The 20,265-nt window shown below is 40.9% G+C and overlaps 1 protein-coding gene across 4 annotated transcripts in view; it reads left to right on the top strand.

The window, feature by feature from the left end:
• The window catches only part of PARVB (parvin beta), a 90,266-nt gene that overhangs the window by 20,819 nt on the left and 49,182 nt on the right, over positions 1-20,265 (top strand). For all 4 annotated transcript variants that reach the window (XM_053257705.1, XM_053257704.1, XM_053257707.1 and 1 more), the window contains exons 3-5: positions 11,499-11,569; positions 19,305-19,407; positions 19,734-19,874. In XM_053257705.1, the coding sequence (XP_053113680.1) occupies positions 11,499-11,569; positions 19,305-19,407; positions 19,734-19,874 (315 nt within the window). The remainder of the gene's footprint in view (positions 1-11,498; positions 11,570-19,304; positions 19,408-19,733; positions 19,875-20,265) is intronic.

Raw genomic sequence — 20,265 nt, 5'->3', positions numbered from 1 at the left:
AGGATCAATTACACGATATTCGCAGCTTCCATATGTCCACGGCTGCAGCCCGGAACAGAACCCCTGTGGATATCGAGGTTCTCCTGTATGATGGTTTTAGTGGGATTTTTTTCCAGCGGACCTGAAGTTTATTCTAGGGCTGCTGTTTCAGTGCAAGAATAATATAAAACTGGAATATCCACAAATACAAACTTTTCTACATTGTTTGGTTTTGCATAGTGTGCACTCAGGCCTGAGTGCATGTGCTCTGTGACAATTTTCCTGTTAGGTCACATTAACTCTATTTTTTAAGAGTAGGGATCAGCAGTTAGAGGCCTCTGGACCAAATCTACCCCCTGCTGGCTTGTTTCCTGTCGCCACCTGCCCTGCCTTTCTGGCCCTGCCCTCTGACATTGATGCCACCCCCTCCTGAATGGCTCCCTTACTGGCATCACCCATCTTCCCCCTGCTAGGCCAATAGCCACAGTGACTGCTTGCTCTTGAAGGTCAGCCTCAGGCAGTATGGGTGGCGCTTCCAATCAGCAACAACCTCTGTTGCTGCTGCTGTGCTAGCATAAGCAACCTCTGTTGTTGCTGCTGCTGCTCTTCTTTGCACTCTCCTCTCCAACAACAAACTTGTTTTAAGGAAACCCATTGGAGTTTGGGCAATCCAACTCACCCACCCTGCTCCAATGCAGTGTCCAGTAGTCGCTGCCACCACTCTCTCCTTCCAGACAGAATTTGTTTGCATCTGAACCAACCTTTGGAGGATCCCCCTGTCTCCACAGAGCGGGAGCCTGGCTTAGTTCACCCCTTCAGTTAAGTTCCCCTTCAAATAGCTCAACCAAGCAGTCAGCTTGTGGGGAGCTGCAACTCCAGAGTCTCTGAGCCACACACATGAGAGGTGAGATCGCTCTCTCTAAAGATTACAGGAACCAAGGTGGGTAGGGGAGCAGGTAGGCATTAGGCAAAAATAAAGCAAAAGTCATTTTTAACTCCTTAAAATTGTAAAAAATTGTAAAGCACATAGAAGAACAGGCACTGCTGGGACTGAACCAGCATGGCTTCCGCAAAGGTAAATCTTGCCTAACCAACCTTTTGGAGTTCTTTGAGAGTGTCAACAAGTGTGTGGATCAAGGTGATCCCGTTGACATAGTATACCTGGACTTCCAAAAAGCTTTCGACAGAGTTCCTCATCAAAGACTCCTGAGGAAACTTAGCGGTCATGGGATAAGGGGACAATAACATGTGTGGATTGCTTACTGGTTGAAAGACAGGAAACAGAGGGTAGGTATGAATGGAGAGTTTTCACAATGGAGGGAAGTAAGAATTGGGGTCCCCCAAGGATCTGTACTGGGGCCGGTGCTTTTTAATTTATTCATCAATGATCTAGAAGTAGGGGTAAGCAGCAAGGTGGCCAAATTTGCAGATGATACCAAACTCTTTTGGATAGTAAAATCCAAAACAGATTGTGAGGCGCTCCAAAAGGATTTCTCCAAACTGAGGGAGTGGGTGACAAAGTGGTAAATGCGGTTCAATGTTGGCAAGTGTAAAGTGATGCACATTGGGACGAAGAACCCCAGCTTCAAGTATACGCTGATGGGATCCGAGCTGTCAGTGACTGACCAGGAGAGGGATTTTGGGGTCGTGGTGGACAGCTCGTTGAAAGTGTCAACTCAATGTGTGGCAGCTGTGAAAAAGGCCAATTCCATGGGGATCATTAGGAAGGGGATTGAAAATAAAACGGCTAACATTATAATGCCCTTATACAAAACTATGGTGTGACCACACTTGTAGTATTGTGTACAATTCTGGTCACCACATCTAAAAAAAGGACATCGTAGAACTGGAAAATATGCAGAAGAGGGCAACCAAGATGATCAGGGGCCTAGGGCACACTTCTTATGTGGCAAGACTACAACACCTGTGGCTTTTTAGTTTAGGGGAAAAAAATGACTGCGGGGAGACATGATAGAGGTCTATAAAATTATGCATGGTGTGGAGAAAATGGATAGAGAGAAATTCTTCTCCTTCTCCCATAACACTAGAACCAGGGGTCATCCCATGAAATTGATTGCCGGGAAATCTAGGACCAACAAATGGAAGGACTTTTTCACACAACGCATAATCCACTTGTGGAATTTTCTGCCACAAGATGTGGTGACAGCCAACAACCTGGTTGGCTTTAAGAACGGTTTGGATAACTTCATGGAGGAGAGGGCAATCAACGGTTAGAGGTCAATCATTGGAGGGCTGTGGGCCACCTCCAACCTCAAAGGCAAGATGCCTCTGAGTACCAGTTGCAGGGGAGTAACAGCAGGAGAGAGGGGGCATGCCCTGAACTCCTGCCTGTGGCTTCCAGCAGCGTCTGGTGGGGCATTGTGCGTAACAGGATGCTGGACTAGATGGGCCTTGGGCCTGATCCAGCAGGGCTGTTCTTATGTTCTTATGCTACTTGAGGGGCTGGAAGAGAGCTGTTGGTGCATGAACAACAAGGGGAGGCTGTTCCATCCGCACTGCCTCGCTGCCAGCCTGCAATACTAAGAATCTGAATGCCTGGAAGATGAGGCCAGCCTGTCAGCTAGGAGAAAGGAATGGGGTGACAGCAGCAGAAAGTTAATGAATTGGCTGACTGGTTAAAAGGCAGATGACTTATCAATTAAAAATTCTTGAATTGGTTGACAGTCCTTTAAAAAAGTACATGTAACTGTTTTCACGTAATTTCTGTACATTTCTTTTGTATCTATTTGCATGTTTCCCCCCAATAAATGTACTGTAAGAGATTTTTTTTAATCCTTTAAAATGTACATATAACATATCGAACTAAAATATGAATCTACAAATTGATTCTTGAACACAAGAGTAAACCACAGATCCCCCAACAAGCTTACCAAACAAAAATGCTTTTGGGCTTTTTTTTCTAAAGGAAAGAAAGATGAGTATTTATGGCCTCTCTGGGACACGTATTCTAGCAAAGGCAAACTGTGTGGAAGCAGACTTGTGTATGCAAATGTTCTTACTGGATTGGGAACTACATGTGACTTGTGATATACATATGCATTCCATTCCCATCTGTAAAACAGAATGTAGGTTGGCATTTATTAGTTTTAAAATGTAAATCCTTCCTGTTTTCAACTGAATCGAGGATGTTGAAATGAAATAAAATACAACAAACACAACAGCTATAAAAATAGAGGGAGGTAAAAACCAGTAAAACTACCACACAACAAAAGCAGCCCAAAACTTTGGAGAAGGCCTGCCAAAGTAAAAGTGATGTGCTTTCATTGACTTGAAGCAGTCTTAAGTTACAGTCCTATGCACCCTTACACAGAAGTAAGTTCCATTGAGCACAGTGGGATTTACTAAGTAACAGCGATGCCACTGCCTCAGCTTTTTGTCTGTAGCTCACTTATGTACTGAACAGAAATAAAATTAAAGAGCTTGAAATTTACTGTCAGTCACAAGGAGGGACTACCCTCCTCCTTCTTTGCTAAGTGATTCTGGGAGTGCATAGGGAAGAAAGTAGATCCAGGTAGTGAAATGTACCTCCCATGTAGTCATTTGTAGGCCCCCTATGAGGTAGAGTACTGGTGTATTTTTTTTAAAATATGGTATCCCCATTAAGCCTAATCCACAAATTGTAATTTGGGAAAATCTTATTTTCTTCACAGCTTGGCTTGTGCTGGGAATATCAGATTCATAACTTTGATCAATGACATCTGTTAGTTCAAAATGCTCATCACTTCTATTTAAATCAGAATGTTGGAAAACACAGCCAGTGTTGAATTTTACTTCTTCATTTGAAGATGTGGAGATTTGTCATTTCGGCCAATCTATTCTTCACTTACTTCAGACAAATCTTGTGGGTTTGTATTAAGACAGCAGTATCCATTGTATTGGCCACAACTGGTGGAGCATTTCATCCCAGCCTTTCTGAATTGGTAAACAATGATCATGCACTGAGGAGGGTTGCAGAAAAATTCAAGGAGCAATAGCAAAATTGCAGCGGGGTGGGTGGGAAGTGCTACTGCAAAACTGTGAATTCAATTCTTCCTTGATGGATTAATTAAGTGCCATTAAGTCAATGTCGACTCTTAGTGACCACATAGATTCTCTCCAGGATGATCTGTCTTCAACTTGGCCTTTAAGGTCTCTCAGTGGTGCATTCATTGCTGTCATAACCGAGTCCATCCACCTTGCTGCTGCTAGTTGTCTTCTTCTTTCCTTCAACATTTCCCAGCACTGTGGATTTTTCAAGGGAGCTGGATTTTCACATAATGTGTCCGGAGTATGATAGTTTGAGCCTGGTCATTTGTGCTTCGATTGAAAATTCGGGATTGATTTGTTCTATGATCCATTTGTTTGTTTTCCTGGCTGTCCACGGTATCCTCAAAAGTCTTCTCCAGCACCAAAGTTCAAAAGCATCAATACTTTTTCTATCTTGCTTCTTCAAATTCCAGCTTTCGCATCAATAGAGTGTCATGGGAAAAGCTACTGTCTGAACAATTCTAATCTTTGTAGGTATAGACACATCATGGCATCTAAATATCATTGTGTGCAATAAATATTTCTATATTCATTGTGTGCAAGAAATACTTGCATATTTTCACACCAATGGCCGCTTCCTATATGCAAAAGCATGCCAACTGTACTTGCAAGACATGTTAAACATTGGAACAAAGATGAAGAAGAAAGAGTACAGAAGCGTTGTCAATGATGGATATTTCACTGTTGGAAAGACGGATAGTTTTGGATAGGAATTTGGTCTGGCATGACCATAGAGCTAACACTGATGTGTCCTAGGAAAATTTCCGGATATCTTACTTGTGGAAGAAGAATGACAGAAAGCATGTTGAGTAGGTGGATTCTGGGAAAGCCTGCAGCTCATAATGTATGTGACAATGCAGAAGGTTTCTGTGGTTTAAACTTTGGTTATATCAAATGTTTGGTGTACTTTTAGTACTCTTGGCTTATTTCTTTGGTGTAAACTTTAGAACCGTATGTTGATTTGAGGGAATCGTGCATAGCCAAAAATGATGCAGATGTTCAGAAACTTGTTCAGTGGTTCTCATTTCCCAATTTTGAATGAGTTCATGTCAATATCTATCTATCTATCTATTTATTTGAAATATACCCCTTCCCTCCAGTGCAATACTGCTCAGGGAAGCTTACAACAATAAGATAGACACAGATACAAGTAATAAAATTACTTTTTTTAAAAGTCAGATTAAAAACAATTATTAGGTTCAAATTAAAACTGAGTTGTCAGCAATGAAGAGATAAACTGCTAAGATGCATTCAGAACAGGTAAAGTTTTTTTTAAAAAAGGTGAAAACTTTGAAAAAACTAAAACATTAACTGTGTCTTTCCACAGTTACAACTGGCATAGGAGTCCATGACACAGTTGATCAATTGCTGCTTAAAAAAAAAAAAGGAATATGTATGGTGGGATGGGGGGAGATGTACATAACTATTTACAGTAAGAACTTGCCCTTTTCCCTCTTTCTCTTTTCACTCAAATTGTCATACATGAAACAGATAATGCATAGCAGATAATTATGCAACAGAATTGTACAGTATTTTTGACCCCACAGCAGTGATCAATGATTGCTATGCCTCAAAAGATGCTGTTTCTTTGGCAGAAAGGTGTTTCCTTCTAGTTTCATATGGTGCACTGAAAAAGTAAACGTCTATTAACACTTATCGATACAACTGCTCTACAGGGTTTGCCACAAGAAATAACTTTAGTTTGCTGCATTGCTGCCTATGAAGCAGCATTCCACCAGCACACATTCTGAGTGTATCAACAATTACAGCAGTGATGTGGCACCCCATAAAACAAACAAAACCCTGAACTTTACGACTGAAACTATCTACCAGCTGCATTGCTCCCGTTTTACTGCTTGAACCACCAGCTCCAGATACACTTCTGCAATTTATTACATGTAATTGTATGAATGTGGACCAAGATGTGGCTGTCAAAAAGATGACATGCTCCATTCTTTGTGGCCAATGCCATGGAGATTTCTGCCTTAATGCAAACCCACCAAATTTGTCTGAAGCAGGTGAAGATGATATTAACCACAATGAAGTATACTTGCATCTTCAAATATAGAAGTAAAGTCCATCATTGCTGGTAACCTCAAATTCAGATGGTAATGAGCATTTTGAACAGATACCTTTGATCAAAGTTATAAATTTGATACTCCCAGCACAAGCCAAGCTGGGGGGGGGGGGAAAGAATTTTCTAAATTACAACTTCTGGATTAGACCTAATGGAATACCACATAAAAATGCAACAGTACTCTTCAGTGGTGTAGAAATAATTACATGGTGCTACCTGGATTTCTTCCCCATGTGTTCCCAGAATCACTTAGCAAAGAAGGGGAGAAGCCTCCTGCTTTTTGACTGTCAGTAAACTTCATGCTATTCTATTTTATTTATGTTCAGTTTGACAGGGGAAATGTGTATAAGTGAGCTGCAGGCAGCAGGGCAGAGGGACGGGGATGACTGAATCATCATGAAGTACCATTCTACAAAAACCTTCATTTTATGGCAAAACTGCTAATTGAATTCTACACTGAATTCTACATGTTTATAGAGATTTTGACAACTTTAATATGAATTTTCATAGTAAACCTTTTCCCCTCAGAGGGTTTGCAAGATATATGAAAAAATGATTTTTGGCTGCCATCTTTTCCAAGATGGCAGCAAGAACTCAACTCTAAATACTTGAGACTTTTGCTATGTTACTTATAACTGTTCTCCATGTCTGAGGACAATTTTCAAATCTGGTGGAATTTTTTTCTATTTGCTAAAAATGAACCTAAAGTGACTGGTCTAATCTTAAAGCTAGGAGGGTCATTTCATCTTCAAACAACCAGGACTGGTTCTAGAAATTCTGTGGCCTAATGCAAAAATCAGATTTGGGGGCTTCTGTGTACAATCAGTGTTTGATTTTCAGAGAGAAGTGGGCCTTAGCTTTTGCCCTAATAGCTCTGGACTAATGTGACAAAAAAAAACCCTTTGTGGCTTCCTTCACGGAGTAGAAAGTGCTCACCTGTATAATAGGCATAAGTGGTAATGAACCTGCAGAAATGATGTCATAGCAGTGGAGTGGTAGGAGAAATATCTGGATACCTGTTTATTTTATTAATCTACAAACTGTTTAAACAACTTTTTTAAAAAAAATATATATATATATATATATATAATATGGTGCAAAATGAAACTGTAATGTTCAAATCATTAAACAATAAAACATAAGGTGACAGTTAAAAATAGGGTAAAAGCCAAGCCAGTAGATGAACATTGGGGGTGGGGGCACTTTCGCAAAATCTGCTTGAAGAAGTGGAGATATGAATAAACAGAGTCTGACCATCAATCCATTAAGCCCGGGACTGTCAATTCAGACTGGCAGTAGCCCTTTAAGATCTCGGGCCCAAAGAGGCCTTTTCCAGCCTTGCTCCCTGAGATTCTTTTAACCGGAGTCAACAGAAATGCCAAATTTAGGTCCACACATATCCCTGATTAATTAAAAACAACCACCTTGAACATCATAGAAAATAGGAGACTCCAAAAGAATGCTACAACTACAAATCTTATAGAAATTATCTCCTGTCATGTATCTCAAACAAACTATACTTCCTGATATTGAATCTCAAATTATACCTAGCAAAACCTTCTATATTACCTGTGCTCTGTATTCTATGTGATGATGTTGATATCCTCTTTGATATCCTTAAGAAGGTGCCAGGCATGGGTCTGGGAGGAAATAGTCCAGGAAGGAATAGTGGTTAGCACTGGAGCTAGGGATAACTCAGAGAGCCCCAGAAGAGGGGGAAAAGGCATCATAAATGCACTTCATTCATTTGAGTGCCCAACAAAGGCTCGCCGACTTGCTAAACTACTAATAGCATGATTATTTTCAGCAGTCCTGAGAGTTTCCCCAGATTCAGTCGCCATTGCTTCAATTTGTACAGATCACGTTTATATCATACCATGCATTCCTGTATGTCTGCCTAATGGCTCCATTATCTTTGGATCCATGTGAACACCCCAGGGAACCCCAATTCTCTAGAACCCCCCTTGGGAGATTCTGGTTTTCCCCATATGACTCCTGTCTATCACTTCTGAGCACACTCTTTGTTTCAATAAGTGCAGCCATTGCCTTTTGATTGGAAGCATCAATGGGAAAACATTAACACGGAAAACCAAGATGGTCTCCTTTTCAATATTTTAGTATAACTATATAAACCCCAAAAATCCAGACTAGAGCTGCCTTGTTCAGTTCCAAGGATCCATTCTGCCAGACCTCTGTTGCAAGGTTTCTTGCTGAACCCATAGAGTGCATCCCCCTGCCCCCTCAGCCCTTGGGAGTAGTTTACATGCTGTTTCTTTTCCATCCTAAGCATTCGTGTTTGTGTGTGTGTAAAGTTACAACCAACCAGGCTAGAAGGTTTTTAATCTATCTTTTACAAGAGTAATGGGAAAGCGATGTTCCTTTTTCATGGGGAGGGCATCCAACTCCTTCCCAGAAGAGGAAGAGAGTCTCTGTGGGAACCCTCAACCCAAAGGTCAGCTCAAGAAGGGCAGTAAGGCGCTTTGGGCTTTTACTGCCCAGTCATAGGTAAATTCCAGCAAATTTCCCTGGGAAGGGTTCCAGTCTGGTGTCTTTCCTGGTTTAAGCGACTCCAGTCACCAGAACGCATCTACAATGAGTTCCAGTAGTTCTCAGAATAATATCAATGTTCTGATATTATGTATTTGGACTACTCATACTATGTTCTGTGTTGTGTTGTTGCATCAAAGATCTTAATACAGTATTCATTCACTCATAGTTCAAACCTCTGAGATTCCGCTCTAGTCATCCATCCTCTTGCTGGTGCCCCTGGTGACACAGGGACAACCACCTCCACAGATTTGACCTCCTAGAATGCAATACTTCTCCTTCATCCCTTAGAGCAGCTCTGCAGCTGGAATACTGAGCCACAACCTAACTTTTCAAAGAAGCCGGTTTTTCTCCAACCTTTTATTATGTAGCTATTTCTGTTGCCTTATTTCTAGTGCCTTATCTGACTCTCCTTTCCTGAACTAACCCAGACCTGCCCCTTAGCTATGGATATTCATTCTCTCTTTCTCTTCTCAGGGCTTTCCTCTTTGATCTTTCCCCCCATCTTTCCACTTCTTCCCTGATCTTTCCTCTGACACTGATTGTTCTTTGGCCTTTGTTACCCCTTCCATTTTCTATTAACGTATCCTTCAGAGCTTTCCTTGCTCATCCTCAGTGGGAGTTAGTGGCTTAGTTCATCCTTATGTATCATTCGTTATTCTTGTCTAATCAATTGCTTAGTTTTTCATTACCTAATCAATCACATAATATTAAGGAATCCCTTCATCTACAACATATTCAAGAATCTACTCCGTTAGTGCCTCGAAATGAACAGCCAATGTGTTATGTGTGGGAATGTCCTGCATGTTCATGTGATTTAATAATTACTCAAGCATCATTTTGTACTCAATAAAGCATATTTTTATTTGGATTTTAAACCTGTGTAGTTGACAATATTTTTGGGAGAATTTATAACCATGCTTTGGGTCCATTCGAGCAGAGCCCCCCCCCCTTGTTACAGAAACATAGTTCTTGAGATGAACCCCCGAGCAGCCTTGTGTACTCTGGGTTAAAAAAGCCAAAACATTCATTGGGCAGTCCTGCTTAATGGAAATAAGAGATACAGGTGTTACTTTCAGAAGGAAGCCGTAAGACTTGGGCACAGCTGTTTAATACAGAAATCCCTTGAATTGTATTAAAAACATCAAGGTTCACAGACGTGAGATGTCCAATGAACTAAAAAAATCTGTCCAATGCAGCAATAGCAAAACTGCATAAATGCAATGCATCTGAAAACTTAAAGAACATGAATCTATACTGCTGAAAGGATTTTTTAAAAAACCAACACATTTATATTCTGTTCTTCTTCCAAAAAGCCTAGAGCAATGCACATTGTTATGTTTATTCTCACAACAGCCCTGTAAGGTAGGTTAGGCTGAGAGATACGTGAGTGGCCCAGAATCACCAAGTGGGTTTCATGGCTGAACAGAGATTAGAAGTTGAGTCTCACCAGTCATAGTCCAACACTCAGACTATTACACCATATAACAAGAACTAATCTGCCTACTTTCCTTTCACTACCCCTACAACTGGACTAAATTTGGTCCAAATTCGTTAAGCAGTTCACAAGTTAGCTCACTTGCACCTCAGATATTCATGCCTCCACCATCTTGAATGGGAGTGGATGAAATCATTATAAACTACACCATTGAGGTGTCCCTGTGTGTCACTCACTACAACTGTACCAAATTTGTTTCAAATCGGTTAAATGGTCCACAAGTTAGCCCACTTGCACCTCAACTTAAAAAGGGACGATGGGGTGAGCAGAGCAAATGATAATATCCTGAACAGATCTAAATAGCCAAGAAAAATGAGGAAAGAATCTGGATGGCGAGGGGAAAGAGTCTAGACGGGGAATGGGATTCTCTTAAAATCTGAGTATAATGCATGTGTGTGTGTGTGTATCTGCACATAGTTATTTAAACCTTCTGTTCAGAGCATGTAGTTCATTTCCTGTCTGCACTCTGAGAGGACCTGTTCTCTGCTTCACTTTTAATATGAACATGTACAGTCATTCAATCACACGTAAACGTTGAACATAAACCCCTTTTAAGCAAATAATAAACACCAGGACTTCTGAACAACTCCCCTAACTCTAAACCCACCCCCTCCCCATACCAGACAAAAGCTGAGAAAGGTAAAGTGGGGCAAGGAACCCAGAAATTAAACAACTACTGTAGGATTGTTCCATGAAAAAGTTAAGAAAAGGCTTCTCCACTTCACCTCCTCCGTACTCTTTCCCCCTCTTCTTTCCTCTCTCTTTTTTCTTTACTCACAAATTCAGTGATCCTTGTTTGGAGTGTGTGTTGTTTTTTCTCTGTGTTTTTCCGAACTCCAAACTACATCACAGTGTATTCCAAATTTGCAGGACAAAGCAAGCTAACTATTGGAGGAGAAGGAGGAGGGATCCCCCACATCCTCCCAGAGATTCTCCACTGCCTCCATTTCCCCCATTCATTTGGTTTATCATTCTTGTGTTTTCTTCAGTGCCTTCCTACTAATGACTTCTGATAAAGAGAACAGTTTGTACCCCACAGTTGTGGTTTTTGCAGGACACTTAAAATCAGCCCTGCATACAACCAAAGCTATGAGCCATATGATGAAAAAGATATGACTGGTCTTACTTTGAGGAAATTAGCACTGTGTAAATCCTTCATTTAGTATGTCCTCAGACATGCCTCATTCTTTCTGATCACTTGACATTGTTTCTAACTATGTGCAATGACAGAGTTCTGCCATTTATGAATGGCAAAACTGGTTTTTGCAGCGGATTTTCTTTTTTAAAGTGGCTGACCGCATGTTTGTGTATTGATGGCTCTAACTAAGAATTTGTCTTCTAAACTGGCAGAGGAGAATGAAGAACGCACCATGATAGATCCCAGTTCAAAAGAGGATGCCAAATTTAAAGAACTCATCAAGGTAGGAAATATATAATTTTGTCTTCCTTCGGTGCAAGGATATATATCCCTTTTGTTACAAGAGAGCCTCTCTTCTATATTGTAACTTAGCAGCACCCTGAACCAGACTGGGAACAAAGACAGTGCCTGATGGAAGGCATCCATTTTAGGTCTAAGCAAAGTCTTGCAACCAAGAATCTATTTTTTAAAAGCCTGGGAGCTGAGATTGTACCCCACTTTTTTTGCATTCTTAATTTAGAGTAAATGGAGGGTTTTAGGACAAAAGAGCCAGCGTGGTATAGTGGTTAGAGTGCTGGATTAGGACTGCGGAGACCCGAGTTCAAATCCCCATTCAGCCATGATACTTGCTGGGTGTATCTGGGCCATCACTTCTCTCTCAGCCTAACCTACTTCATAGGGTTGTTGTGAGGAGAAACTTAAGTATGTAGTATACCACTCTGGGCTCCTTGGAGGAAGAGCGGGATATAAAAGTGTGTGTGTGTGTGTATATACATAGATAGACAGACAGATAGATAGATAGATAGATAGGCATGTTCTGGAAGACTGAGCAACCTCATCCTAAAATGTGATCAAGGCAGTTGCAAGATAGCTATGACAGAGTCTTTTATTTAGTTGCTCCATCTGAATAGCAACCTCCTGACCCTTCATTAAGGATTTGTCATTATGTCTCCTTTTCTTGAACTTTCCTATCTTAGCTGCCTGTTCTAGAAGACTCCAGAAGGAAAGGCCTATACAGAAATAAATAGTTTCTGCTGTTAAGACATGTTTGTGTGACTTATGTGGAATGTTGGTGCTACTATCTGTCCTCTACTGCTCTGAGGCCCCCTTGCACTCAACCCTACTTTCCCATACATACTCAGAAGTAAGGCCCACTAAAATCTATAGGCTTATTTTTCAGTAACTGCTTCCATGTGTTGCCAAAAGTGAGATGGAAGAAATGAGGGCGGGGGGGGGGGGGGCAGGGGAGCCCATGTTCTAGCCTGAGGCCTTTGACGGTCCCAGTCCTATGCCTGTTTACTCGGAAATAAAACTACATGCCAGGAGGGTGATTGAAAGGGAAAGGAAAAGAGACCCCCACACACATTCTTGCCAGTATTCTCTCCTGTTTGTTTGGTCAGCATTAAGGCCAACTTAAAATCAATGTACTTACTTCTCAATAACTTTTCCCACGCTTTACTACAGGGTGAGAGAGGATGGAGAAGAGAAAAAGGGCCTCAAGTTCGAGCTTGGGATTCTTGCTCCCAATCCTGCACACCTTTACTCAGAAGTAAACCCCTGTGAAATTAACGGTGTTCCCCACCCCCAGTAAATTCTTCTATGCTTTGCTGGGGGATGGGGTCAGGAAGGGAAAAGAGAGCCCATCTTCTTGCCTAGGATCTCTGTTGATTCTGATTCTGTCTGCCCATATTCAGTTAGTTGTCTCATTTATTTAACATAATTTTATAAGAAGGAATAATTCCAGAAACTTAGAAATATGCCTGATAGTAGTTATTCCTAAACTTGATAGAGACAGAACACGTGTCCTATCTGCCTATACCTTTATTCCATTAAAGGCAGACATCGTTTGGTTAACAGGATAGTAATGGGTGTGGCAGCTTCAACTGAGCACCAAAAACAAGGAAAGTCGATGACCATGATGTACATGCCATGAGGTGATGAGACCTGATTTCCAGTCTGAGACATTGGTTATTGTACTGGTCTACAAAATCAGAATCATGGAAACACAGTTTGACTAGGTCCTCCATGCTCCAATGCACTGCCTGTGTAGACTGGTGGCAACAGAAAAGCTGAGGATTAGTGTTACAGCAATGTTTAAGAACAGTTCGGTAATGTGTGCCTCTGAGCATATGGTAAGTTCTGTCACACTTACAGAGTCCACAATCCAGAGACCAATACAGAAATGAATTCTGCGGCAGTGAAAAGAAATTGTATACTGTTAAACAATAATATTTATAAATCTGTTGACACAAATTATTCACATGTATTAATACTCCCTCACACACATGCACATAATACTGACCTTTATTTCCCTCATAAGGGTGTTTTTCACGAAGATTAAAGCAAACTAATTTCAAAGAAGGAGTTTCATAAAGGTTTGTATTCCACGAATGGATAATGAAGCAGATCCTAGGCTTGTCTGTAGTTTCAGGCCTCAGTGGCCTGAAAAGGTCCAAGTACTGGCCCTACGGCCTGTTGATAGCAGAAAACTGCCATCCTCTTCTCCTTCCACTCGGATCTTTCTGTCTCAAACACTTGATAAACTCCCTTTCTCTAGAAATCCAGCTTCTACTCAGGACCGTCTATTTTCTCTCCCAAAGTCTGCCCTGAGAATTGCTACCACCTAATGGCTTAGCGGGGAAATAACTTGCATAGAGAGCAAGAGGTTGCTGGTTCTAATCTCTGATGGTATGTTTCCCAGACTATGGGAAACACCTATATCAGGTAGCAGCAATATAGGAAGATGCTGAAAGGCATCCTCTAATACTGCGTGGGAGATGGCAGTGGTAAACCCCTCCTGTATTCTACCAAAGACAACCACAGGGCTCCGTGAATCCAATAATATTTGACAGGCAGGAAATAATCAGAAAATCTTTAACAGTCCTTCTCCCAGTACAGGTGGACCTCATTATCTGTGTGGGGTCTGTTCCCGCCAATTTCCACAAATAATCAAACTGTGGATAATGAGACCTTAAGTCAATGGCAGTTAGGGGGTTAGGCTCTTGGAGGGCAAAAAGGGGAAAAACCCCTATAAAAAGGCAGAAATTGGAGAAATAACATATCATACCTATAATATAATATAATTATGATTAATTATAATAAACTTTATTTGTTAGCCGCCCCACAAATTGTTCTCTGGGCGGCTCACAACAGAGGATTAAAACATACAATAAAAACACATAGCACATTAAATCATAACAGACCAAAAAGGTGAAAATAAAATTAAAAATACAATACAAGGCAACTTAAAGACTCATTTTAAAATTAGTTAAAAATAAGATCAAATCTGAAAACCTGAATTTAAAAACGTGAATTTAAAAGGCCTGAGTAAACAAAAAGGTCTTTACCTGGTTTCTAAAAGAACAAAGTGATGAAACCAGGCAAACCTCTCTTGGGAGGCTATTCTATAAACGGTGTGCAAGCACCAAAAAGGCCCCCTCCCTGGTAGCCACCCACCTCACCTCATTTGGCAGAGGTACCTGGAGGAGGGCCTCCGAAGAAGATCTTACTTGCCATGCTCTGCAGGTCTCCATCTGTCCAGCAATGCCCCCACCCCACAAATGTGCTGATTTTCTGTGGAAAATAGCAGGGAATTTTATGTTGTTGTTGTTGGAAAGAGCTGCCTGGGAATTTTAACCCTTTTTGTATTTAGGTGAATTTTAACCCTTTTTGTATCTGTGAATAATGAGTCCAGGTGCATATGGCCTGACCGCAGATCCATGAAACTGCAGGTGCTGGGACTGTGGATAACAAGGTCCACCTGTATTTTGATTTCAATTCCTCTCCACAAGTTTCACCAGCTGTTGCATGGGATGCCATGAAAGCCTTTCTCAGAGGTAAATGAATGAGAAAAATAATAAATAAACAAATAAACAAATAAACAAACAATTTTCTCTCTAAAAATAATAAATAAACAAAAAGTGTCTGGCTCTCATGGAATCCCTTCAAAAAGAGATTGCACAGCTAAAACAGCTGCACAAATCTTCTGGCTCTAATAAAACCTGCAGAAAATTCAAAAACTAAGTCATAGAAGCGTTAGAAAGTAGCAAAATAGCTACGCAGCTACAACAAAAATAGCTATGCAGCTAATCTACTTTCAGCAAAAATTCTATGAGCCACAGTAATAAGGGTTCCAAATTATTAGCAAAATAATTGAAAAAGGATTTCCTGGAACACAGTTTTCTTAGGGCAGACTCACACACCAAGACCTCAGCTGTCAAAAGAGATCAATCATATTTTCATCTGGTTCTATGTGAAACTTTATCCTCCTGGCAAATCAGACCAAAAGTATATAAGATGAATACCTAGACGCTTCTCCTCTCAGAACCCCACAGATCTTTGCCAAACTAACAATTTTCTAGTGATGAAATAAAGCAAGTAATTAAAGTCCTGAAGCAAGTCCTCAGACTGGACGGAATATCATATATATATATATATATATATATATATATATATATATATATATATATATATATAGTGTCCCTCATTTACAATCTCTCTACAGGCTAACCAAATTCCTGATTCCTGGTTTCATGCTGACTTGAAATGTTACTGAAACCAAATAAAGATAGAGAACTAGTTGAATTGTTCAGGCCTATCGTCATCCTAAATCTAGATCAAAAAAATTGCACAGCCTGCCTAGCAACATTATTGCCAAATATATTGAATCTGATCAATCTGGTTTGATTAAGGAAGACAAATATCTGATACTATCAGAAGAATTCTAAATTGTCTTTTTGAGCAATCACTCAAAAAATCCTCTAATAAGCCTCACTTTAGATGCCTTCAAGTCTTTTCATCAGCTACAATGTCCTCACATAATTAGACTGGGAGAGAAATTTCAAATGGGTGAGCCCTTTACAAACATCATCTGTCAATTATATAGTAAATCCTTAGCCATAATCTGGACTTGTAATTCCTGGGACTCATACATATCTCCTATTAACAAAAGAACTAAGCAGGATTGTCTGCTCTCCCCCTTATTATTTGTTTTAGCAGAAGAACCTATAGTCAAAGCAATTGGAGAGAACTCCCACATCAACTAAAATAAATCCAAGTAACTCGGATTTATTATAGTTGATGGAAAGACCTGTTGCTTCCCTGAAGTCAACCTCAGATTCTTCCAGTCAACCTCAGTCAACCTCTTCCCTGTATTCAACCTCAGATTGAATATAGGATTTTCCCACAATGGGTCAGAAAGGATGACAGCTATGTCATCAGCTGACTGCATGCTCTTCGCCATTTGATGATGAATAGTAGGAATTGCCCCTAAAAGAGCTTGGGGTTCTCCTGGACCCAGTGCTGCTCCTAGTACATCAGGTGGCAGTGGTGGCCAGAAGCGCATTTGCCCAACTTCAGTTGATGTGCCAGTTGCAGCCCTTCTTTGGGAGGGCTGATCTGGTCTCTGTCACCCATGCTTTAGTCATGTCACATTTGGATTATTGCAATGCGTTCTATGTGGGGCTGCCCTTGAAAATTATTTGAAAACAACCATTGGTCTATCTAGCTCAGTATTGTCTTCACAGACTGGCATTGGCTTCTTCAAGGGTGCAGGCAGGAATCTCTCTCAGCCCTATCTTGGAGATGCTAGGGAGGAAACATGGGACCTTCTTATGCTCTTCCCACAGCAGCTCCGTACCCTGAGGGGAATATCTTGCAGTGCTCACATTTCACGCCTCCCATTCATCTGTAACAAGGGGAGATCCTGCTTAGCTAAGGGGACAAGTCATGCTTGCTACCACAAGACCAGCTCTGCTCCCGGATTGATTTAAATGGGTGACCAGCTCTCCTCCCGGATTGCTTGCCAGATTGATTTAATATGGTTACCAGAGTGACTGTTCACAGTTTCACACTTTTAAAGTCCTAAACAGCTTGGGCCCCGGTTACCTTAGTGACAACCTGCTCCCAGCTGAATCTACCCACCTGACTAGATCAGCTGGGAGGGCTCTGCTCTGCATGCTGACACCTGTTTGTTGAGCATGCAGGAAAGGGCCTTCTCAGTGTTGCCCCCAGTCTGTGGAACTTGCTCTCAGCTGAGAACTACGTGGCTCTCCCAGCCTTTAGGAGGGAAGACTGCCCTTAGTATTCAGGCTTTTGGCCAATTAGCTGTTCTTTGCTCTCTTAAAACATTTAGCTTTATTTGTTCTGTTTTTATGTTCTTGTTGATTTGTCTGTTAACCATCTTGGGATCTTAGGACGAAGGGTGGCATATAAATAAATTAATTAAGCTAGGGGCTCTCTAGTGACATTATCCGGCATTCAAAAACCATCTAAAGTCTGACTGTCTCAGAGTCAGGATCTAAAACAACAAAAACAACCCTTCATTAAATAAAATGTACTACCTCCCCGCAGTTATCAAATTCATAAAATGTAAAATTAGCACATGGCATAAGTTGCAATGCTCCTGGTTAGAACAAATAGGGACTATCAGAATTGGACACACACACCCGCCCCCAACTCCTGTCTTTCAGGTCCTCCCAGCTGTTCTTTCACCATCCACAATGCAAAGATGGCAAAAGTTTATCTTTTCTTGCATCCGTGGAAATAAAAAACCAACGGCTCTGCCGTATAGACCAAGACTAATGTTGGTGTGAGCATTCCCAACCTCAAAGCATACTCTGCGGCCTCACAACTGACAAATATTATCTGGTTTAAAACCAATCTAGAATACAGATTGTTATTATCATTGGAAATCCCCAGTCAATATATAAATCTAATAAAAAGCTTATCATGAAAAGCAGTACTCCTACAAAACATTCAAACATCTGGGTTGTGAAAGTATACTCATGTGGGACTCCCTAAGGAGATACTATCAGACTAGAATAGTCTATTTGTGTCCAGTCTAATGAAATAACTATGTGACCGTTTAGAGATTCAGCAGAAATTGGCTTCCATCACCCACAAATGAACAGTCTGTTAAAACAGTTAATCAGTCATTTAGGACCATACTCCAGGTGGTGGTAAAGGAGTATCCAACTTTAAAAAAAAAAATTCCTTTTTATATCCCGCTCTTCCTCCAAGGAGCCCAGAGCGGTTTACTACATACTTATGTTTCTCCTTACAACAACCCTGTGAAGTAGATTAGGCTGAGAGAGAAGTGACTGGCCCAGAGTCACCCAGCTAGTATCATGGCTGACTGGGGATTTGAACTCGGGTCTCCCCGGCCCTAGTCCAGCACTCTAACCACTACACCACGCTGGCTCTTGTTTGGGTCTCTTTATAGATCCTCTATTGTTCTCCATTAGGAAGACCCTACAGGCCTTGACAGATTTTGCTTCATTCAGAATACTGTATGGTAGGAACCCTAAAGATCTGCTATCCTAAAGCTGGGTGTCACCCAGGGGAGAATACATGCACCATCTTGAAGACTGCCCTTTTTATTCAGGCTTTTGGCTATTGAGTTGCCCCCTGCACTCTTTTTAAATTGTAGCTGTGTTGGTTCTATTTTTAGCCTATTTATAATTGGATTTTTTAAATTGTTTTAATCTTGTTAACCACCCTGGGGTCTTAAGATGAAGGGTGGTATAAAAATATAAATAAACAAACAGGGTTCTCAGGACTCTCATTGACAGGGTACTCAGGACCTTTGGAGGACAGTAAAAAAAAAAAAAGTAAGAGGAGACATGCTTACTGTATGAAAACAAACGTATAGGAGTTATTTGGATCTGTCTTTAGCACTAATCAGATCACACAGGCCCATTGTAAGGCAGAAAGCCAAAGTAAGGAAAAAATTAGCAATCCTACTAGGAAAGCCAAACATAAATTCTAGATTGAATGCTAGAGTCTATAGAAGTCAACCTTGTGGTTGGAGGATACAGAATGTTGTTTCACTGTTAGACAGGGTCCTATAGCTAGGTAGTAGAAGTTCAGTTTTAGGATTTCTCCTCCTGGGTAGCTAAAACTGACATTCTCTAAAGCAGACAAAAATGCAGGCAGCTCTTTTGGTGTGTTATGGAAAATCCTAGTAACAACAGTACCACAATACTTGTAATTTTTGTCGCCTTTTTTCATTTTTCCAGGTTTTAATTGACTGGATAAATGATGTCCTGGTTGAAGAAAGAATAATTGTCAAGCAACTTGAGGAGGATGTCTATGATGGGCAGGTGCTACAGAAGCTGTTGGGTGAGTTGTTGCTTAGAGAGAGTATTGGGCCTGGACTGGAGAAACTGAATTCCAGTACCCACTCAGCACCACCTTTCTGTCTATGTGATACCTCTGGGATAATCCTGAAATCCTTGGAGGGAGGGTATGATACGTATTCAGTAAATAAATAAAATGAACAACTGCTTACAGCAGTATAGATCTAGTCAAGCCAACAAGACTGTGGTGTTGTTAACTGACAGAGTTAACTGACAAAGTGAGGAATTGACAGCAAGGGGTCCTTGTTTTCAATCCATTTTGCCTTCTCTGACAAATCTTGATTTTGCTTGTCTTTCTTTTTAACCTAGAGAAACTAGCTGGCCGTAAACTGAATGTGGCTGAAGTGACACAGTCTGAAATTGGCCAGAAACAAAAACTGCAGACCGTTCTAGAAGCTGTTCATGATTTACTCCGACCTCATGGCTGGACTATAAAGTGGAATGTTGACTGTAAGAAGTTGGCCTGAGTTGGGTAGAGCACATGTGTTGCATGCAGAAAGTCCCTGATTCAATCCTTGCAATCCTTGAGTAAGAGGATCTTACATAGCAGAGCTGGAAAATACCTTTGTCATTCCCTCTACCTGTGGTAGAGGGACTGATGGTCTGTAATGTATAAGGGATAATGTATTAATGTATAAGGGAGCTTCATGTGTTCATATGATTGGAAGTTAAGATCTCCCTCCCCCCCCCCACCTGTCACTTGCATTTGCTAAAAAAACTTTCTTTTAGTATTGGAAAGACAAGACTTGGTTCTTTAGAACAGGGACTCCCAACCTGCAGTACTCCAGATGTTGCTGAAGTACAACTCTCACCATCCTCAGCCATAATAAATTGTAGCTGG

The sequence above is a fragment of the Hemicordylus capensis genome, chromosome 5 (assembly GCF_027244095.1).
Source record: "Hemicordylus capensis ecotype Gifberg chromosome 5, rHemCap1.1.pri, whole genome shotgun sequence".
Taxonomy (NCBI): Eukaryota; Metazoa; Chordata; class Lepidosauria; order Squamata; family Cordylidae; genus Hemicordylus; species Hemicordylus capensis.
The sequence above is the reverse complement of the archived record's forward strand: the minus strand, read 5'-3'. Positions and strand labels throughout refer to the sequence as shown.